This window comes from Dipodomys merriami, unplaced genomic scaffold (assembly GCF_024711535.1).
Source record: "Dipodomys merriami isolate MVZ:Mamm:240054 unplaced genomic scaffold, mDipMer1.0.p SCAF_20, whole genome shotgun sequence".
NCBI lineage: Eukaryota > Metazoa > Chordata > Mammalia > Rodentia > Heteromyidae > Dipodomys > Dipodomys merriami.
In genome coordinates this window covers 3,229,897-3,253,231 of record NW_027203382.1, presented here as the reverse complement: position 1 = coordinate 3,253,231, position 23,335 = coordinate 3,229,897, and the positions used below count along the sequence as shown (strand labels likewise).

General features: G+C 37.3%; 1 protein-coding gene across 12 annotated transcripts in view; it reads left to right on the top strand.

Annotated features, from left to right (window-relative positions):
• Pam (peptidylglycine alpha-amidating monooxygenase) overlaps window positions 1–23,335 on the top strand; it is a 307,793-nt gene that overhangs the window by 240,729 nt on the left and 43,729 nt on the right. For 7 of the 12 annotated variants that reach the window (XM_070031006.1, XM_070031008.1, XM_070031007.1 and 4 more), the window contains exons 14-15: window positions 370–441; window positions 16,964–17,281. In XM_070031006.1, coding sequence (XP_069887107.1) covers window positions 370–441; window positions 16,964–17,281 — 390 coding nt within the window. The remainder of the gene's footprint in view (window positions 1–369; window positions 442–16,963; window positions 17,282–23,335) is intronic. The other 5 variants (XM_070031014.1, XM_070031013.1, XM_070031012.1 and 2 more) reach the window with 1 other exon arrangement.

The following is a 23,335-nucleotide window of genomic DNA, read 5'->3' as shown; positions in this document are numbered from 1 at the left end:
GTCCATTTATTAAGACACCAATATACTTTTTAGAAAATGTCTTTAAAATTTCTAAGGTGCTTTCAAATATTGCTAAATATAACTAAAAGTATGAGTAGATTTGTTTAAAAATTAAAATTCTATGCTATCTATAAGGTATTTTAAAAAGCAGTTGACCTAGTTATTTTATCAGAAGTCAGGTAATTAGTAATGCTGCTGAAGGTAGTAAAGAGTGTGCATTAGAGCATGTCTACCATGTAAAAATTCAATGCTGTAATAAACACAAGATTCTGGATAATATTTTACATTTCTGACACAATAGCTATAAACTATTTAGGTCGTTTGTATATACTGCAAAGTTATGCTTATCATTTTTTTATTTTTTCACAGAACCTGAGAACAAAGATAAGACTACCTTACTACAGCAACCCAAACGGGAAGAAGAAGAAGTACTGGACCAGGGTATGTTTGCTTATTCTGGTAACTAGGCCTATAAAAATATTCAGTATCCAAATAGGCAATGAAATCATGATGTTAGGGGGATATTTTAGTTCTTTTCTCTGTATCAGCCTCAAAACTTATTATTGCTGTTTTCTTAAATGCATAAGTTATGAGGAAGTGGTCAAGTATTGCAGTTGGACTTGAAAGTAGAATTCATTAGTTTAATTTATCCCTGTATGGTTTTTCTTTCTTTGTTTCAATTCATTTAATATTGTAATTTTTGTGTACAATACAAACATACAAATGGACTGGGTACGTATATATGTACATATTCTTATTTAGATATTGAGCTCTCTTTGAAATCTAATGATCTTTGCCATTTAAATTCTGTGTATATGATATGATGTGTTTGATTGCTATATGTGAGGCTCAAGAGAAAAGAAATTAAGAATTGAAGCCAGGCACCTAGCTACTCAGGAGGCTGAGATCTGAGGATTGAGGTGCAAAGCCAGCCTGGGCAGGAAAGTCCGTGAAACTCTTATCTCCAATAAACCACCAGAAAACCAGAAGTGGCGCTGTGGCTCAAGTGGTAGAGCACTAGCCTTGGGCTGAAGAGCTGAGGGACAGCACTCAGGCCCAGAGTTAAAGCCCCATACCGACAAAAAAAAAAAAAAAAAAAAAAGAAATTAAGAATTGAGTTTGTATTTTATGTCTGTAAGTTACTGTTATCTGTCTTCAGCAAGGGAAAGTATCACTTCTGAGGAGGAAGAGACAGAATGATCATTGTTCAAGGCCAGCCCTGGTAGAAGTTAGAAAGACTCTATCTCAAATACAATTTGCCTCTAATCCTAGGTATTGGAAAGCACAAGTTGAAGTTTGCCATAACAAGGCATCCAGAGCAAAGTTATCATGAGATCCAGTCTGAAAAACAAACTTAAAGCCAAAGAACAAACAAAAGTAGAGGGTGTTTGATGGTCCTTTGTCTTATACAGCAATGGCTGGTACAAAATGTTTTCTCTCCTGATTCTTGGTTTCTAGACTGCTGTTTAGAAGATAGTGTTTTGATTAGGTGCTGGAGTATATTACTGCCTAAATATGATATTTTTAAGCATCAGTTTGGTCATTATGCAAACACCTATTTCCTGATAATATAAGGCATTTTTGAAATAGGCAGAATTTTCTTTTGACAACATATAGAAATTCCCTAGTTCAAATGCTCCTGGAATTCTCCAAAATGTATTAAGTATAGGCCTAAGATAAGATTCTTGAACAAATTTTATTTGCAAAAAGAATCTAAACTTTATAAAGAAAAGAGCACTCGGAAAGAAAAATAAGAAAAAGTCAATTAAAAAAAAAAGAAAAATAAGAAAAAGTATCATGTAACAGATTGAAAATTTTGTAGATTGTATTCCATAGCATCTTGTCCTACAAAAGTAGGCTCTTAAAAATATTTTTAGCTTAAAATTCTGTGTGTTAAATACATTTAAGGAGATGACTTTGCACTAATGAGCTGACTAATGAGTAAAAAAGCTAAATATATCAGTCATCTACATAGTATTAACTAGGAAGTCATTAGGCATCCAAACTATAGTAACACTGATAACGTTTCCAATAATTGTACTGAAATCTATTCATCTTTGACAGTGAACTATTTGATATGGCACAGTTTAAAATATAAAAATGTATGTCTTTGAAAGAATTTGAGTTATCTTAAACTTCACTTCCAAATACTGTGTCATACAGAGAGAAGGAGACTATAGAACGAGACTGTCATTTAAAAGTTGTGGTGTCTTATAAAACACTGTATTTCTGTGGAAACTGATGCTGGATCCTGGCTTACCTTTTGAGCTCCCTTGAGTTGATCAAGGGAAAAATTAACACCTCTGAAAGATTAGAAACCTAGAGTTTTGTTCGAAAAGTTGTGTGTGTGTGTGTGTGTGTGTGTGTGTGTGTGTGTGTGTGTGTGTGTGTGTGTGTGTGTGTGTGTGTGTGTGTGTGTGTGTGTGTGTGTGTGTGTGTGTGTGTGTGTGTGTGTGTGTGTGTGTGTGGTGTATCAGTCCTAAGCCTTTAAGTCTGGGCCTGGGTGCTGTCCCTGTGCTTTTATGCTTAAGATTAGCACTCTACCACTTGAGCCACACCTCCACTTCTGGCTTTTTTGGTAGGTTAGTAGCAATGAAAGTCTCACATACTTTTTTGCTCTGGCTAGCTTTGAACCACTATCCTCAGATCTCAGCCTCTTGAGTAGGTGGGATTTCAGGCCTGAGTCACTGGTAGCAAGCCAACCTAATTCTTTTTTTTTTTTAATTGTGAAAATACCGGACACAGGGGTTACAATTACATGGGCAAGGTAATGAGTACATTTCTTATCAATGTAAGATTTAATCTCTTCTTTCCTTATAGTAGGAAGGCATCATATGTACCAAATGCTTTGAAACGCTTCTGTATTTTTCCATCCATCTACTGTTTTGCATTTAGTAGTATGTATAGTGGTTTTTAATGTACCCAAACTCTTACAAGGAGGAATTCTATGAGTATATGTGAAGTGATTTCCTTATCTTCTTTTACTTATGAACAAAAACTGCTATAGCTAAAGTAATATAATTTGGAAAAGTATTGATATTCTTGCCAGTTTTAATATTGTGGACAATAAGCTTTGGTGCTTGTGTGATGGAAGTGGAAGATCCATCCAGCAGCCATCACCTCCTATGTTAAGTCAATACTCGGCAATGCCATTTCAGTATACTCTGTGTGTTAATCTTATGGTCCCTGGAGACCAAAAACCTAAAATTTGAAGATCAATATGGAAATGTACAAAACACACTTTGATACAGGTAGTTCCTTTGATGCACTAATGAGATCAATCAATCACTTAGAGTATACAGGACAAATTTGCTCATTATTGAAAGAGGAGTATTCTGTTCTCAAGATATTTGTATGAAATAGCTATTCCTTTTAGTCCCTGGGAATTCAAGTTGACCAAATAGGTAATAGGAGGGGAGCACTCTTAGCCGTTCAAATAAATCATTCCATCTGTGTTTATTTTTTTTTTTTGTTTTTTTTTTAATTTTTTTATTGTAAAGATTCTATACAGAGGGTTACAGTTACATGAGTGGGGTAATGAGTACACTTCCTCTTGAACATTGTTACCCCCTCCATTGTTTTCTCCCTACCATCCCCTCCCTCCCTCCCTTCCCCAAGGTTCTTTTTTTTTTTTTTTTTTTTGATTGTGATTAAGTGATTACTTAATTTCCGGAAATTCACAGTATTGTGGAATAATGATGCTCATTTAAAGTCACACGTTCATTCTAACTTTCCTGGAGCAAATTGTCTATCACAGTCTGTAATATATAACGGTGTTCATATGTTATATACCATACACGTGATCAGCAGCATGGGGATATTTAGTAGTGGTTCAACCAGATGAGTGGGAGTTCTTTGTTTCTTAAGTCCTGTTAGTTTTGTCATATCACCTAACATTTTGGATTTATCATCCGCTTATCAGGGAGACCATGTACTGTTTGTCTCTTCGTTCTTGGCTTACCTCGCTCAACATGATTCCTTCTAGCTCCATCCATTTCCCTGCAAATGCCATTATTTTGTCATTTCTAATGGCTGCATAATATTCCATTGTGTATAGATACCACAATTTTTGGATCCATTCATCTGTGGTGGGGCATCTAGGTTGTTTCCATATCCTAGCTATTGTGAACAGTGCTGCAATAAACATGGAGGTGCACGTGTCCTTGTATATTGGTTCCTGTTGTTCAGGGTAGATGCCTAGAAGTGGTATGACTGGGTCGTAAGGGAGGTCAATCTTTAGCTTTCTAAGGACCCTCCAGACTGCTTTCCAAAGTGGTTGTATGAGTGTACATTCCCACCAGCAGTGTAATAGCGTTCCTCGTTCTCCACATCCCCTCCAGCATTTGTCGTTGGCTGATTTGTGGATGTGGGACATTCTGACTGGGGTAAGGTGGTATCTCAGGGTTGTCTTTATTTGCATTTCCTTCACCACCAGGGATGATGAACATTTCCTCATGTGTTTCTTTGCCATTTTTATTTCTTCATTTGAGAAGTCCCTCTTTAGTTCCCTTGCCCATTTAGTAATTGGTTTGTTAGGTTTGGGAGGGATTAGTTTCTTGAGTTCCCTGTATATACAGGATGTTAACCCCTTGTCTGATATATTGCTGGTAAATATTTTTTCCCAATTAGTTGGTTGTCTTTCTAGCTTGGTTGCGATAGCTTTATCTGTGCAGAAGCTTTTTATTTTAAGGTAGTCCCATTTGTCGAGTCTCTCTCCAATTTGTTGTGACCCTGGGACTCTGTTCAGGAAGTTCCTTCCTGTGCCTATTAGTTCAAGTGTCTCTCCTACTCTGTCCTGCAGTAGTTTCAGAGATTCAGGTTTAATGTTAAGGTCTTTAATCCATTTTGAGTTGATGTTGGTGCATGGTGATAGGCTGGGGTCCACTTTTAGTTTTCTGCATGTGGCTGCCCAGTTTTCCCAGCACCAGCGGTTGAAGAGGCTGTGTTTCTTCCATTGTATGTCTTTGGCTCCTTTGTCGAATATCAGCTGGCTGTAGGCCTGTGGATTTATTTCTGGATCTTCTATTCTGTTCCATTGGTCTTCGGGTCTGTTTTTGTGCCAGTACCATGCTGTCTTTGTTATTATAGCTCTGTAGTAGAGTTTGAAGTTCGGCATGGATAGCCCTCCCATATTGTCTTTATCCCCTAGAATTGTTTTGGCTATTCTAGGTCTTTTGTTGTTCCATATGAATTTTTGGACTGTTTTCTGTATTTCAGAGATGTACGTCATTGGGATTTTAATAGGAATTGCGTTGAATTTGTATATTAGTTTTGGAAGTATTACCATCTTTACTATATTAAGTCGGCCTATCCAGGAGCATGGGAGGTCTTTCCATTTCCTAGTGTCTTCTGCAATTTCTTTCTTTAACTTTTTATAGTTCTCATTAAATAGTTCTTTTACATCTTTGGTTAGGTTAATTCCTAAATATTTTATTTTTCGGGAGGTTATTGTGAATGGGGTTGCTCCCTTTATTTCCCTCTCTTCCTGTACATTATCAGTGTATAGGAAGGCAACTGATTTTTGTGGGTTTATTTTGTATCCTGCTATTTTGCCAAAGTGATTTATGATTTCTAAGAGTTTGGGGATGGAGTTTTTGGGATCTTGGAGGTATAGTATCATGTCGTCTGCAAAAAGGGATAGTTTAACTTCTTCTTTTCCTATGCGGATCCCTTTAATGTCTTTTTCTTGCCTTATTGCCCTGGCTAAGGGTTCTAGGACTATATTGAAGAGGAGTGGAGACAGTGGGCATCCTTGCCTTGTTCCTGATTTTAGGAGAATTGGTTGTAGCTTTTCCCCATTAAGTATAATATTGGCTATTGGTCTGTCATAAATGGCTTTTATTGTTTTTAGAAATGTTCCTTCTATTCCTATTTTCTCCAGAGCTTTTAGCATGAATGAATGTTGAATTTTGTCAAAGGCCTTTTCTGCATCTGTAGCGATAATCATGTGATTCTTGACCTTGGCTCTGTTGATATGTTGGATTACATTTATTGACTTACATATGTTAAACCATCCCTGTGTCTCTGGGATGAAGCCTACCTGGTCATAGTGAATTATTTTTTTTATGTGTTTCTGGATTCTGTTAGCTAGAATCTTGTTAAGGATCTTTGCATCTGTGTTCATCAAGGAGATTGGCCTGTAATTCTTTTTGGTTGGGTCTTTGCCTGGTTTGGGGATGAGTGTGATATTGGCTTCGTAGAATGAGTTTGGGATAGCTCCTTCCTTCTCTGTTTCTCTGAAGAGCTTGAGGAGTATGGGTATTAGTTCTTGTTTGAAGGTCTTATAGAATTCTGCTGTGAATCCATCTGGTCCTGGGCTTTTTTTTGTTGGAAGACTTTTGATAGCTTCCTGTATCTCATTATAGGATATTGGCTTATTTAATTGGTTAACTTCTTCTTTGCTCAGTTTGGGCAACTTGTATTTCTCTAAAAATGCATCCATTTCTGCCCGATTTTCTTCCTTTAGAGAGTATAGCTTTTGAAAGTAGTCTGTTAGAATTGTTTGGATATCTTGGGTACGTGTGGTGATGTTTCCCGTGGCATCCCTAATCCTATTAATATGGGTTTCCTCTCTTCTTTTTTTAATTAATCTAGCCAATGGGCCATCAATTTTGTTTATTTTTTCAAAGAACCAGCTTTTTGTTTGGTTTATTTTGGTTATGGTTTTCTGATTTTCTAATTGGTTAATCTCTGCTTTTAATTTGGTTATCTGGCTTCTTCTAGTAGCTTTAGGTCCCATTTTTTCCTGTTTTTCTAGCTGTTTTAATTGCAACATGAGATTATTTACTTGGTCTGTCTCCATTCTCTTGATGTGGGCACTGAGGGCAATAAATTTGCCCCTCAGGACTGCTTTTGCTGTGTCCCACAAGTTTCTTTGTGAGGTGTTTTCATTTTCATTGAGTTGTAGGAAATGCTTTATTTCTTCTCTGATCTCTTCTGTTATCCAGGCATTGTTAAGGAGTGTGCTGTTCAATTTCCATGTATTGGAGAAATTTCTGCGGTATGCTTTGTTATTGAGAGCTAGCTTGATTCCACTGTGGTCAGATAGGATACAGGGGATTATGTCGATCCCTTTGTATTTGCTTAAGTTCCTTGCATGAACTATGATATGGTCTATTTTGGAGAAAGTTCCGTGAGCTGCTGAGAAGAATGTGTACTGTGTTGTTTTAGGGTGAAATACTCGGTAGATGTCAGTTAATTCCGCTTGCAGTATGGCCTCTCTTAATTCGGTAGCTTCTTTGCCAATCCTCTGGTTGGTAGACCTGTCCTTTGGTGAGAGTGGTGTGTTAAAGTCTCCTAGTATTATCGTATTGGGATCTATTTTATTCTGTAAGTTTGAGAGCATTTGTTTGACATATCTGGGTGCACCAATATTTGGGGCATATAAGTTGATGATGGTTATATCCTCCTCTTGGATTGTTCCCTTTATTAATATGTAGTGTCCGTCCTTGTCTTTCTGTACTGATTTTAATGAAAAGTTTATTTTGTCAGATATCAGGATAGCTACACCTGCTTTCTTACTGGGGGCGTTTGATTGGTAGATCCTTTTCCACCCCTTCACTCTGAGTTTGTTTGTATGTTTGGCTGAGAGGTGGGTCTCCTGAAGGCAACAGATGGATGGGTCTTGTTTTCTTATCCAGTCCTCAGTTCGTTTTCTTTTAATTGGCGAATTCAGCCCATTTATATTAAGAGAAAGTATAGAGAGATGCATTGTTGTCCCTGCCATTCCGTTTTCCTAAGTTTTTCTTTTTTCCTTTCCTCCTGTGCTTGCTCAGTTAGACTTTGAGTAACGCCTGTTTGGGGCAGGCCCCAGTTCCTGGCTGCTTTCTTCAGGTTGTGTCCCCCCTCTTAGAATTCTTTGTAATGCTGGCTTAATGTTTATGTATTCATTTAGTTTTTCTTTGCTATTAAAAGTTTTCAGTTCTCCATCAAATGTGAATGCTAGCTTTGCCAGGTAGATCAGTCTGGGTTGGCAGTTATTGGCTCTCAGGGCTCGTATGGTGCTTTCCCAGGCTTTTCTTGCATTCATTGTTTGTGTGGAGAGATCTGCAGTAATTCTTATTTTTTTCCCATTGTAGTATAGCTCCTTCTTCATTTTTGCTGCATGCAGGATTGTTTCCTTATTATTCAGATCTATCATTTTTACTATAATGTGTCTAGAAGTGTTTCTCCTGGGGTCTTGCTTGTTGGGTGTTCGATAAGCTTTTGTGATGTAGTTAAGATGGTCGTTTTTGAGGTGGGGAAAATTTTCATTGATTATATTGTTAAATAGGTGGTGCATTCCCTTGCTCTGGAATTCCTCACCTTCGTCCACTCCAATTATGCGAAGGTTAAATTTTTTAGCATTATCTGCTTGCTCTTGAATATCCCTTTGGTTTAATTTGAGTAATTTTTCCATATCTGTCACTTTTTGGTCCAGTTGGTGTATTCTGTCTTCTGTATCTGACACTCGACCTTCCATTTCATTCACTCTGTTGACAGTGGCTTCTATTGTGGTTTGCATGGAGGAAATGGATCCCTTTATGGATTCAATGTTGGTTCTCAGAGTACTGATCTCACCTCTCAATGAGGTATGCATTACCTCTAATTTGGCGTTTATCTCACTTCTTACTGAGGTTTGTGCAGCTTCTATTTTTGCATGCATCTCTTGTTTGATACCCTGTATCTCTTTGGATAGTTCATCCTTGTGCTCTTTCAATTTCTGATCAATTTCTTGCTTTATTTCTTGAGTCATTGCCTCCAGCAACCCTTGGAAGTAGCCTTTGTCTTCCATTCCTGCTTTGCTCCCACTGGGGCTCTCCCCTGTGTGGCTGCTGGCTTTTGAGGTGAGCTTGCTGTCCTGGGTGGTAGTAAACCTTGTGATTTTTCTCTGTGATTTTCGCATGGAGGTTCAGGAGACTGCTCTTCAATTTTGTTTTGGTGTGTCTGTCTTTGCTTGGTTGCTGATTCTGTATTGGTAGAGAGAGTCTGTGCCTGATCTGGGTTCTGTTGGGAGCCTATTTCCAGCTGCTATTCTGACTTACTTAGGATTCTCAGCTCTCTGCTGTAGATTGCTGGCAGTTCCCGCCTTTGGAAGGGTTGAGCAGCCTAGACTGCTTGTGTTTGCTCCTACGGGTGCTCTTGTGAAGAACAGATGCTCTGGATGCACTCTCCCAAATGCTGGAGTCTGCTATGGGCTCCTGATGTGTTTTTGTTTGTTTGTTTTGGGCTGGTTGTGGGCTTGAACTCTAGGTTTGGGTGCTGTCCCTCAGCTTTTCAGCTCAAGGCTGGCACCCTACCGTTTGAGCCACAGCACCACTTCTGACCCTTTTTGCTTTTGTGATGCTGAGGAATCAGATCCAGGGCCTCATACATCCAAGACTATCACTCTATTGCTGAGCCGCTTTAACAGTCTGAGCTCCTGCTTACTATCAGGTGCTGGCAGCCTGTGTTGCCCAATTCCCAGTCTAGGGTATATGGGTGGAGTTTTGGTGGGGTTTGGGCTTCTCTTGTCCTGGGCCTCCAGGTCTTTTGTCGTCACAGGCGTGCTTCCCCGGGGAGTGTTGTTTCCTGGCTTTCTCCCCTCTGTTGAGGCGTATGCTCAGCTTTTTACTTCAATTGGGAGGAGTTGGTTGTGTTGTTCAGGCGCCGGATCCCCGGGCCTGGTTCCGGCCCCAGCCTGGAGCGCGCTTGTTAGGCCTGTGCTGATGTGTATACCACCTAGGTTATACAGCCTGGGGGACACAGTTCAAATTTCTTCTACTGTTGGTAGTCTTGACCCAGGGGCGCTGTTCCTGGCTTGGGCATTTAAGCTCCCTTCCAGGGGTGCTCTTGCTCTAGCCTGGCCAGCTGAGTGTGCTCCACGGGCTGGTGGAGCTCTCAAACAGTTCCCAGTTTTAGTGGGTCCTGTGGTCCGGATGTTGGGGTAGGGAGTCTAGGTCAGGGTCTGGGGATTCCCTCCAGCTCTGGTCTCCCTTGAGGGATACACTTCCCCTGTGGGGTACTCACCCTGGAGCTGGTTGTTTCTGTGTGGTGTAGGTCGTCAGTTGTTGTTGCAATCCGGGCTGGGTTGGGCGGTGGTGGCTCTGTGTGATTCTTTTCTGTCTCTGCCTCTGGTGATCTGAAAGCGGCCCCCTGTGTCTCTGCTGTGTCTCTTGGGGCTCCCGCAGCCCCCGCTGGGCCGGCTGGCCGGCGGCTTGGCGCACTGCCGCGCGGCCAGTAAAGGTTGGGGGAGGGGTCTTCGCTTTTCTTCTGAAATTCTTCTTTTCCTCTGTTTCTTTTTTGTTATTCTCCGCCTCTGGTTTTTCTCTGAGTGTTCGTCTTTTTGTTGTTGTCGGTCTCTTGGGGAGATTAAGCGTTGGAGCTCGAACTCTCTTTTTGGTTGGAGAGAGCTGTGGCGTTTCCCTACTGCCCCGTCGCCATCTTGGTCCCCCCTCTCCATCTGTGTTTATTTTTAAAGGAAGTCTTTAAACTTAATCAATCACCTTATATTGTTTTTTGACACAGCAATTTGTATTCATGTGTCCTGCCAGTTTGGATTAATACTTTTGATTTTTTACTTCCAATAAGTAACTGTCCTGAAATCATTTCCATATGCTAGTCAAACTAACAGGTACCATCCATGTTGGATCTATAGAAGCTGTCAAACTCTCATAGGAAACAGAACAGTTGTGAAGCAAGAAAAGGAAACATTAGGGGAATGTGCACAACATTAGGGAATGTGTACCCAGAGACCAGCCCTGTTCCCAATATAATAGTTCTACCTGGATAATGTAAAGCACATATGCACATACACACATATTGAGATGCATATAGGTGTCTGCATACATATATACATATGTATATACAGAGAGAAAGAAAAGTATATACACATATTTCCTATCTTAATGTTGTAAAACTAGTAGGAAGATAAAAGTAAGATATGTACCACCTATGCTAAGTAAAGATGAGGAGTGTTTAGGAATTATAATATCCCATAAATTGAATGTGGCTGCTTATGAGTATTCCATAAAAAGGATGTAGCTGGGCACAGATGGACAGGAAGTCGCATGAGTGTATAACATGGAGAATGAAATCCAAAGAGAATCAGTGATATTTTAAACACAAATTTCCATAACACTTTGTTTCTATGAGAATTATAAATGCTTTCTTTTCTTTTATGTTCTTCATACTGACATTGCTGGCTTTTAAAGGATTTTTCCAGTGGGCTGGGAAGGTGGCTCAGTGGTAGTGCTGCTTGCCTTGCACGCCTGAGGCCCTGGTTTCGATTCCTCAGCACCACATAAGCAAAAAAAAAAGGCCAGAAGTGGCGCTGTGGCTCAAGTGGTAGAGTGCTAGCCTTGAGCTGAAGAGCTGAGGGACAGCGCCCAGGCCCAGAGTTCAGGCCCCACAACCGGATCCAAAATTAAATAAATAAATAATAAAGGATTTTTTTAGAATACTAATCTTGATTCAATACCAGCTGGCATTTGAAAGACATCTGAGTTTTGTGACTCCATGTGGTGTTTTCCTAGCCTTACTTGCTCAAATACATTGACCTTCCCCAGAATCTTTGTCTACATCTGTTCCCAGTGGAACAAAGTTTGGCCTAAGGCAAGTATCCTACTCTTTATCAAAGTTGGATTGTTGAGATATCAAAAAGTACCATTATTTGACAGTTTCACCCACCAAGTTGTCTTGGATGAACCAACAATTGGAAACATTTTAATGAGACTTATAAGGGAAGTCTGCAAGTGTTTTTGTTTTGTTTTGTTTTTTAAGAAAGGCTTATTTTGACAAGAGTTTTACAAATTATATTTATTACAGAAGATAACTAAAATATGAATAAAGTAAAAAAACAATCTTTTCCATGCATTGTATGTGTAAATAGTGAGAAATATACACAATAGTGAGAAATATAGCACAATATTTTAGATACAAATATACATATTCACTTTATATTAACAGCTTATGATGAATACTCATTTTTACATCCTCCCCCCACAACCCCGTTATTTGAGACAGGAACTCACTATATAGCCTCTGCTGTCCCTGAACTTGCTACCCTTCTACCTCAGCCTCTCTTGTATGCTGGATTTATAGGTGTGAGACAGCACACCAGCATGTATGTTTAAAAGTATTTTGATTATTTGTATTTTATTTTGACTACTTCCTGCAAGAGTAAATGTGATTAGCAGGAATAATTGTGTAGGGCTGGAGACAATCTAGGGAAATGCTATACCACTAAACTCCATCCTAGCCTATGAGAATAATTTTTAATACTTGTATAATTTCTACTGATTTAAAAATAATCTATTTCTTTTTTTGGGGGGGGGAGGTCCGGTCGTGGGGCCTGAACTCTGGGCCTGGGCGCTGTCCCTCAGCTCTTCAGCTCAAGGCTAGCGCTCTACCACTTGAGCCACAGCACCACTTCCGGCTTTTTTCTTTTTGCTTATGTGGTGCTGAGGAATCGAACCCAGGGCCTCAGGCATGCAAGGCAAGCTCTCTACCACTGAGCCACCTTCCCAGCCCAAACATAATCTATTTCTATATATGTGAGTTCATCTGTGAACAAGTCAGTTATGCCTGTGTCCATGCACAGAGACACCAATAAATATCTGAAACAGAAATGTCTACCATCGTATAAAATCATTATCAGTGAAGAATTAACTACATATGTAATAACTTTTAGAAATGAAATAGTAAAGCCAACAGAGGAATAGCTGAATCCTGGGAAGCTATTTGGTAAAAGGAGGCAAGATTTGTATCTCATAGACCCCACATATACATCTCTTACTTATATATTGTGGTTGGTTCTTTTAAGAAACTAACACATGAGCTAGGAAGGTAGCTCAGTGGTAGAATGCTTGCCTTGTATGCATGAGGCTCTGGGTTCAATTCCTCAGCACCACATAAGCAGAAAAAGCCGGAAGTGGTGCTGTGGCTCAAGTGGTAGAACACTAGCCTTGAGCTGAAAAGCTGTGGGACAGCGCCCAGGCCCCGAATTCAGGCCCCACAACTGGCAGAAAAGAACAAAAAAGAAACTAACACATGTTTTAAAGGTTATCTTTATTTCAGAAGCATTTTTATTTCTTATCTGTTTCCAACGCCCAAAATATAGCCTAAGGTTTTTCTCAAAAAGGAGTGTGGTAGTATCAGAGCTCTGCTGCCTGCAACCAAGATTCTCCAAATCACAGCAGTGCTGGTGGTACTCCTGTCAGAATAATCAGTATGATTTGATGTCCTTAAAACTGAGACCACAACAATACTTGATAAGAAATGTACTCGTTATCTTGCCCATGTAATTATAACTCCTCTGTACGGTATTCTCACAATAAAAAAAAAACTGAGACCACAAATTGAAAGTTGAAATCTACAATACCATTATGGCCATATTGTTGTGTGTAATATGCTGGATAACAATTCTTTTGCTTCATGAAAGGCTTTAACTTGTTTTATGTGGTTTGCACCATACTCTTCCCATTGTAATCTTTGTGTGCCCTATCTAATCAATCTCTCTACTCAAAGGTCAGCATGAGGTATTCTATTCCCAAGGCAAGTGTAGGATATAAGAAAAATACAATTTGCAGAGGGAAAACATTCCATGACCCCAGACAGTTAAAGGTCTTCAGGCACCTTCTGTGAAACAGGATAATTTCACAGTGGTTTTACGCTAACAAAAATGAATTACCCTTGGTATGTTTTATCAAATGAGCAGATTCAAGAGAACAAGATTGCAAGTTAAAACCACAGTTGTATACTATTAAAGGTTGGTTTAAAAAAAAAAAACATTAACAGTTGGTAATGTTTGTGGGAAGAGGGACACAAAGGCAGGACTTACTACTGAAAAATCATATTCCTTTGCTTGTTCAGGATAAGACATTCCCTTCATCCCTTGTCAAAGAATGTATCATTTTAGACTCACCCTAGCTAATTTCATGGATTCCTAATGCCACTTAGCTTGCGGTTTTAAAGAAGATAACATTCTTTTTTGTTGTCTTATTCACTAAAATTTTATCAGTTTGTTATGATTTATGAGCCACTCACAAGTCTTTATTTATTGAATTCATCTATCAAGCACAATTCTGAATACCCTCAAGGCTTTGGAAAGCTGGCTGAATGATGTTTTGGTTTCCTAATAATGGAATAGGCAGATATGAATGAGTGTTTATCACAGGGTTGTTTTTCTTCTGAGATATGTCTGAATGCATGGTAGTTTTTAAAAGATTCTCCTATTTTATATTCTTCGATTTATACTTTCTTCATTTTCTTAAGAAGGCTAAATCCCATTTCTGATTGTTTATTCAATCCAAGGAGTACTATAAAAGTCAAAAATGTAATAAAGTTCAGGTCATTTGTGATATTAGAACTGGACACAATGGTTATGTTTGCTTCTTTTAGGCTAGAGAATAAATATTGTGTATGAGTAGCAAGTCAACAATCCATACACCAAATTGACTTTTACCAGAAGAGAAAATGTTATGTCTGAGTCTTAAAACAAAATATTAAAACCTTCCTTTGCAGCTTCTTCATTAATCAATGTGTTTCTAGGCTCTCATCTTATTAGCTTGGTCTCTTGGCATATTTTGTCAGTAGTTAAAACACTGATGAACATAGAAATTGTGTAAGAACTGTTGATTATGTACTAGTGATAGCCAAGGAGAGTCAATAAATGATTATTTTTATTTTGGAAAGTTACTAATAGTTTTTTATCATCTTGTTTTTAAATATGTATTTTTATTGTAAAGATACTGTACAGAGGGATTACAGGTACATGAGCAAGGTAATGAGTCCATTTCCTATCAAGCATTATGATCATTCTTAAAAGTCAAACATCTGACACAATTAAAACCTGTATATTTTTATCTAACAAGTAGAGATTATTTTGCTTAATTTTTTTTTTGCTGTTTGACTTTTTTATTCTCTTTAAGTAGTTATACATCAGAATTACCATTCAGCAAATCATTTCATGAATGCAATGCATTTCATTATTTTTCTCTATCTCTCCCCACTCTACCCTCCTTCAGTTTTCTTAATTTTGTAGGATATGTATTAAATGTTATGACTGTATTCTTCCCCTGCTGCCAGGTGTTCAATGTATGTTTCTATTTATTTTAATTTATTCTCATTATGATTCTCAAAGTAAACCAGAGAAATTTCCACGCTGGGACCAGGAAATCATAAATGATCCTTGTTAAATAGAAAAATGTCCACTGAGCCAGCAACTAGTTAATGCAATCACACAACTTAAAGACCAGAGTTTCAATGGAAGTGTTCACATATGCATCCACTGTGCTGCTTTTCATATTTCAGCATATTAATTGCTGCTATAATTATGTTTCCCACATCTTAAACCCACTCAGTAAAATTTATATTTAAAAGACTTACAGAATTTCTGTTTCATATAATTGAAAAGTGTTAATCAGGTACAGTGGCTCATAGCTATAATCCCAGCCACATGGGAGACACAGAATGGAGGATCACAGTTTAAGGCTAGTCAGGCAAAACGTAGCAAGATTCTATGAGGAAGAGGAGAAATGGGAGTGTGCAGAATGTAGTAAAAATTTCAATGTATATCCTACAAAATTTTTTAAAAGTGAGGGAAGGGGCAGGTTGAGAGATATGGGTCAGAATATTGGAAGATGCGTTGTATTCATAAGGGCTGGGTAGTCTTACCTCGGAAGTACAAGGCTGAGATCAAACTCTGGTATGCCAAAGGTAGGGAGGAATAGAAAGAGACTGACAGGCAGATAGACAGACAGACAGACAGACAGAAGACAGACAGAGACAGAGACAGAGAAAGAGAGCTCTTTCTGGTTTCTGCATATGACTATAAGAGATGGCCATCTAGTGGTTTCTTACACCAGGAGTTATTTGTAGAAATGATGTTCTGGAATATTCTCATAGGCTCACTGAAACTTAAATGTAGCTTAAGCCTATTGCATTTTTTAATATTGTTTTGCCCTCTTAAACAATGACAATTTTAAATGATTTCAGTGGAGCCACTTTATTGTACATTTTGTATTTTATTACAACTTTCAGAATTTTGCTGACAAAACTGCGTATACAAAGTCCTGACCCTCTTTTCTTCATCTGTTAGCCTGATTTGATCCAACTTTATAAATTACGACTTCTGTATCTGGAACATTATGTTTTAATGTTATATGAAATGTCTTGTTGTATAATCATATTAAACTCTTTATGCTTAGTATATGAAGCAGAAGAATTTAGTGGTGGATTTTGTTTTTCTGTGGGGCAGGGTGGTATGGTGACTTACAAAGTTTTATTGAGCTGGAATTCACTTTCTTAATTTTAAGGAGATTGATTCTATTACTTGGTAATTATTTTCTGGTTAAAGATTTCACTAAGATTTCACTAAAGATTTCACTGGGCAAAATTTGAAAACCTACTTGGAATTTATTAAGCCAAGATTTTTTGTAAACATGACAGGATCCATTACCATCATCCTGGAAAGACTACCTAAGCTCTTGAACCAATTTCTTAGTAAAATATTTTTAGCAGCATGTGCATGCCTAAGCCAGTTATGAATGTTTGGAAATACATACTTTAATAGACTTTTAACACAACCTGTGAAGGCATTTTAAAGACAGCTTGTGAAGATTCATTTTCTTTAATGTGGCTGTTGATAGTACTGTAAGAATCTGATGCATTCTCAATTTCCATATCAATTTAACTATACTGTGAAAGCCATTTAGTTGAAATATACCATGCAATTGCAATGTATTATTTTGTTCTACAAATGTCAGTCAACATGCTATGTAATAACAAGAGTAGATGTTGTGTTAATGAAATGTAAGGGTATGTTATTCTTTCACAGTTACAGGAATTCTTATTTTTTTTTCTTTTCTTATATTTGAAGTCTAAGAACAACCTTGTCACTCACTTACTAGGAAGAATCAAGAGATGATATTAAGGCACCAACATTTGTCAATTTTGCCATCTTATCAACCCTCCACCTCTTTGTCTCTTTTCTTTTTTCCCACAGGTGATTTCTATTCACTCCTTTCCAAGCTGCTAGGAGAAAGGGAAGATGTTGTTCATGTGCACAAGTATAATCCTACAGAAAAGGCAGAATCAGAGTCAGACCTGGTAGCCGAGATTGCAAACGTAGTCCAAAAGAAGGATCTTGGTCGGTCTGATGCGAGAGAGGGTACAGAACACGGGGAGCGGGGCAATGCTATTCTTGTCAGAGACAGAATCCACAAATTCCACAGACTAGAATCTACTTTGAGGCCAGCAGAGAACAAAGTTTTCTCATTACAGAAGCCTGACGAAGGCACCTGGGAACCAGAACACACAGGAGGTGCGTGTGTTAAGAAATAAAGTATGAAAGAGTGCAATCCACATTAGCAAAATCTGAAGGGAATAAAAACTCACCAATGAAAAAGATTTGTTAGGAAAAAAGCATTACACAGAGTAGTTGAGTCATCAGATACCAATACCACATAAATTCACTGGTTGTTTAATGAGTGAATCAGAACTAGAATGACCAAAAATACTTAGATCTTTCTGGGAAGCATGCTTTTAAAGACAGTGAAGGGAGCTGGGAAGGTGGCTCAGTGGTAGAGTGCTTGCCTTGCATGCATGAGGTCCTGCACCACATAAGCAGAAAAAGCTCAAAGTGATGCTATGACTCAAGTGCTAGAGCTCTAGCCTTGAGGTGAAGAGCTCAGGGACAACACCCAGGTCTAGAGTTCAAGCCACACAACCGACAAAAAAAAAAAAAAAAAAAGACAGTGAAAATCACTATAACAAGTCAACATTTTCCGTTTTGCTCAGTACAAAGAAGTTAAGGGTTTCAAAAAGTCACATGTGAATTCCAGTGTATTCAGTGCATATGCATTATCTTCTTTTAGGGTAATTAAATTCCTCTGAAAGGAATCATACTTCTGACATTCTTATCCCAATAACTTGTAAAGTGTAGTCATTTTTTATGACTTTGATTTCCTTTATCATTTTCTATCTTAATTGGAAAATTGAGTATGTATTTCTGAAGGGACCTGAAGTTAGTCAATAACTATCTGATTATCTTTACTTCCAACCAGTATTGGCTTTCATAATTAGAGGACAATACCTTATTCCCTTCAGGTTTCTATACCAGCAAGCTATAGATGCCTCATCTTTGTCTTTAATTGTGTTGTGGCCTCTGTGATATTGATTGTGTTTCATGTTACTTGCTAATGTGGAGAGCCAGATAATACAGCATGTGGAGATAATCTCCAAAAAAGTAACAGATATGCGTGCATGGCAGCTGTCCATGCGTGGGCTAGAATGGCACAGGCTGCCAGCTTGATGTTTTCAAATTCAGCTTTGCAGGAAGCCATAAATTATTCAAAACCCAGCTGATTTTTATTTATAATTGAAAAAAATTAGCATGTGGTGCCTTTTGCTCACAAGGAAGTTTCAAGCATGGTCCATTGGGACTGGCCTAATGGTTTCCTATGAGATGTTAACTGCAACTTAACTCTTCCTATTTTGACAGGATCAGCCTTTTCTAACTCATTCTAAGTCTGTATTAATAGAACTTATGTTTGTCAAGCAGTAGTCCTTGGGCCCTTTGCTTAAGAAATTTAACCAAGGTGTTCAGAAAAAGAACATGCTTTATATCCTATTGAAGAACAATGGAATTGTTATCTGTGAAAGTTGCCTCTAGATGAGTAGTTTATCATGCCTCTGCCTACTCCATTACTACCCAGGAATGTCTATCTGAGCCTTTATATTAAAGACAGTAGATTGTACCCCATATAACATGGAAATATGGATGGCAAAAGGGCCTTTTTGGTGAGAGTACTGTGAGTACTGTGGGCAAGCGTAAAGTAATTAAGAGTTGCAGCATGCCTATTCAATGACTCAGCTTTGTTAGTCTTCAATTTGAAATGTTATCGAAGCCCTTGGATGAGTATCAATGTACAGATTAGAGTTTCACATTAGGTATTGTATTTCTGAAACCTTTATTTTTCTGAAGAAATTAATAAAATATGGGAAATATATTTGCTTGTCATCTCTCCTGATATCTTCCAGTCTAGTTGTAGAATGATGCTCAGGAGAGAAATGTTTCTTTAGGATCTGGTTTGGGCAGCCTTGTTTCATTTCATATATGGGTACATGTCACTGAACTTAATAGATCAGTGAGGCTGAGACACCACAAATCCTAATTACAGAGGGAAAGTGTACATGTGTATACTTTCAGAAATTACCTCTTTTTTATTTTACAGAAGTGACTTCTTTGAATACATTTCACTACTTGAACCTCAAAACAAAAAAATAACTAAATGCAAATTAATGAAAATCATATTTAAGGAATCTACTTCTAAAATCATTTTTCCTAGCTCTCTCTATTTGCTATTAAACAGTGCACTAACTTTTTTTAATGCTGTGTCACACTCTTGAATAAGCCAGAGGAACACCCATCTCTAGGAAGAGCCTTCATTGTCAAAAAAAAAAAAAAAAAAAAGTAGGCTGCTTTTCACATAAAATGCTCTAACAAATTCTATTAGTAGTTTAATCTGTATGTATTCTTCAAAGTATAGGCAAAGTTTGATGGATAATATTCCATTGTCTGTCTTGTCTGCTCTCTTTACTCCAGACAAAGTTGAGAAATTAGCTGTCTTTTGATGTACTTAATTTGCTATACGGAAGAATTTAACTGCTTATATGATATTTTATTGAAACAAAAATTAAAGACAACTGTGTTGCTTAAATATTATAGCTCAGAAGTTTCAGACATGCTTAAGGCATTAATTTTCAAAGGAAGAAAGTGAAGTCAAAAGGAAGTTAACCTGTCTGACTGAGGTCAGAGTCTGAATACAAATGTGGACTTTATGATTTCCACTACAAACGCTCAAGTTCCCAAATTTCAATAGAGTTGTTTTCAGAGTGGGGTTGACTTGCTTGCCCAGTTCAAGTGTTTTACTATGGAGATTTCATCCCTCACTACTTAGAAGTTGGAGTCTAATGAATTTTTTCTGTGTGCACAGTTCTTGGTACCTGTACAGCCTAACAAAGTGGCACTTTAAATAATAGTACTTTAGATTCTTTTTTTTTTTTTTTTTTTTTGGGTCCGGTCGTGGAGCCTGAACTCTGAGCCTGGGTGCTGTCCCTCAGCTCTTCAGCTCAAGGCTAGCGCTCTACCACTTGAGCCACAGCGCCACTTCCGGCTTTTTTCTTTTTGCTTATGTGGTGCTGAGGAATCCAACCCAGGCGCTCTACCACTGAGCCACCTTCCCAGCCCAATAGTACTTTAGATTCTATTGAAATGTCCATATGTGAAGAAACACATTGTATTGATAGATCCCATCCAGATAAATTAATATTTCAGCTGAAATCTCTGAATGTGACTGTGTTGTACATAAAGTTTTCAAAACATGCCATTTTTTGGATGTTTATTTTGGTCAGAATTCTACTTGGTTCCACACTATGGCACTGATTTTAAAATTCAGTTCTCTCTCCACTTCATACCAGGCCACATTAAGACCACAGTAAAATAACATTACCAGTTTTCATTAGGTGAGAAAGTCCTTAACATTCTTCAGAACAAGATGTTTTAAGTATTGTGTTTTCATTGTTCCTCTAAGACTACAAATGTCTGCCCACAAGATCGCCATTAGCGAGTCTACATTTGGCCAAAATAAAATTTGGAAACCACTATGTGGAGAGAGTTCAATGTAGTAGTCTCCAGACCACGGTGCCTGTCTGCCTAGCTTTGAATATAGCTCTACCATTTGCTCTGTGGTGTCTTGATAAGTCAATTTCTTACAACAACTCTCTAAGCTTTATTGTTTCATTAATAAAAGGAGAAGTACAACAGTGCAATCTTCATAAGTTGAAGTGGGAGTCCGGAGAAAGTGTGTGGAAAGTGTTTTTGAACAGTGTACAAATGCTGTGCATACAAATAATAGTTAATAATTGTTATGATATTTAGAAAATAATTCTCATTATTATGATCACCTTAGCATCATGTTGTATTGAGATTCTGAAAAATAAATACTACTGTAAGGATATAAATTCCTTTCTCTAAAGCAGCATTTCAAAGAGCAATTTTTTATGGTATCTCCTTGTGAAATTCATATTTGCTTTTTTCCCACGTTTTGCTTGCTGTTTTATTACAATATTCCAACTCTTTCTTCAGCTTTTGAATAATCATTATGCGTGTACTGAATGATTGTGAAAATGGCAATACTGCCCAAAGCTATCTACATTTTTAAAGCTATTACAAATGGAGTTGCCTTCCTGATTTCACTCTTATCTTCTCATTGTTGGCATACAGAAAAACTACTGCTTTTTGTGGGTTAATTTTACACCCTGCAACTTTGCCAAAGTTTGGGATCAGCTCAAGTAACTGCATAGGATACTAGGATCTCCTAAGAAGATATTTCTAAGAACTTCATAAGGGGCTAGAAATTACTTCTGAACTCTACTGAATATTTGTTAATGTGCCCTTTAACATTTTTTACTTATTTGCTCCCTGAATAACAAAAAGAATATTTTTGATAAGAATTAGTTCAATCTTGGAGATGCCCAGTGTCTTCTTATTTGTCCTTAAAAGTGATTAAATTCTCATGGTTAAAAGGGTAAACGTTATATGAAATGCTATTTAGAGAGAAATCCTCCATTTTCATTAGAAGTATAAATAAAATGTACTATCAAATGAAAGGAGAGATAATATTTTACTCTTCAGAAATATGTACCTTAGACCACTTAATTTAGAACTGGGGCTTTTCCACTAGCCTGAGAGATTTTCAATTTTTAATCACTTTATCTTTTCAAATTGTATTATACGATCTCATCTCTTTTTTTTTCTTCTGATAGTAGTTCCAAAATAATATTTACTTGTCTTAGGTATTAACTACAAATAAACTTTCCTACATCCCCACGGACTGAAGGATCTTTAAAGAATATGGAATAAAAAATACAGAATTTCAAAAAAAAGAGCAATTCTTTTGAAATGTGTAAAAAAGCTACATGCTTTCAGTTTAGTAGTTAAGAAAGTGTTTGGCTGTGTCATAATCTCATTGAGTTTTGTGGCTCACCAAGTGTCTGATCACTTACATTGATCTGCCATGGTGGTTGTATATGACATTTAATACATGTATGAAAATATTCAAATTTGAGTTCCTTTTCATAGTTGCCCTAGTTTGATTTCTATCATAGAGTATTATCTATATTGGGATAGCATTAATAAAGTAGAAATAAGATGTTAAATTTTTACACGTTACTTTCTAGAGACTAGACTTGTTAAACTGAAAAAGCTACAGATAGTTCTAGATGACAAATTTTATTGCACAACTATCCTATCATAGAGAAGATTAATTCAGCATATATTGCAAAGCTCTGGATGTCATAAGTACATAAACATTTATGTGACACTTCTGATTCAATAAGTGAACTCAAGTGATTGTATACTTAAAATTCAGTAAGTTGTTCATTAAGTCCTTTCATCAATGTATTCTTAATTTTGAGTCCATTCTTATGACATATTTCATTACATCTAATCACAATCTTAAAGACATATCCAATCGATCTCAAAGAATTCAAGTTTGAAATATTTATTTATTAGCTGAAATCTTCTTCCATGAAGTGGATGAAAGTACCAACAAATATATAGTAATAGTTTTGAATCACAGTATTTTCAATGCATTAATTCACTTAATCCTCACAATGACCTTCTTAATGTACTCATTTTGGAGAGAAGAAACTGAGATATAGGAAGGTTAATTTATATGCTTAAGCGCAACACCTTAAGGAAACAAGATGCAAAACCAGACAGACTTGCTTCTCTTTCTTGGCTTCTAATCTCTGTTATTTTGCATCTCATAAAAATATAAATTAACTGTCTTGGGAGGTAGGTAGGTAGATGGGTAGGTTAACTTCTTCCAATCATCCAGTCATTTCAGCGTACAATTACAGTAACTACAAAGTAGTTTATTGCCTTTGTCAAATGTTCAAATGTTGTCTAAAATTTGACCAAGATGAAAAATTAAAGAACCTTTAAATATACTAATGGAGCCATGGTTGTGTCTTACCTCTTTTTCCCACTTCACTCCCATGAAATGAAACACAATCCATTACCACTATCTTCTGGTGTTGAATTAAATATTTCACCTGTAGTTTCACTTAATTATGGTTATTGCTGTCACTTCTGGTGAAAAACACTGTCCAAAACAGAGCATCTTTTCTTTAATAATGGATAATTTCCAAGTGTACAGAAAGCAACCCTGGCATTTTATTTTTACAGAAATGCTCTAGTGACTTTTTTAGTCTCTTTTTTCCTTAGGGTTAAATATGGAGAGGCTTGTTACCCTACAGTTAAGTCATAGTTATGGATTTGAATCATTTTTTTCAACTTTAGCTGCTGGTC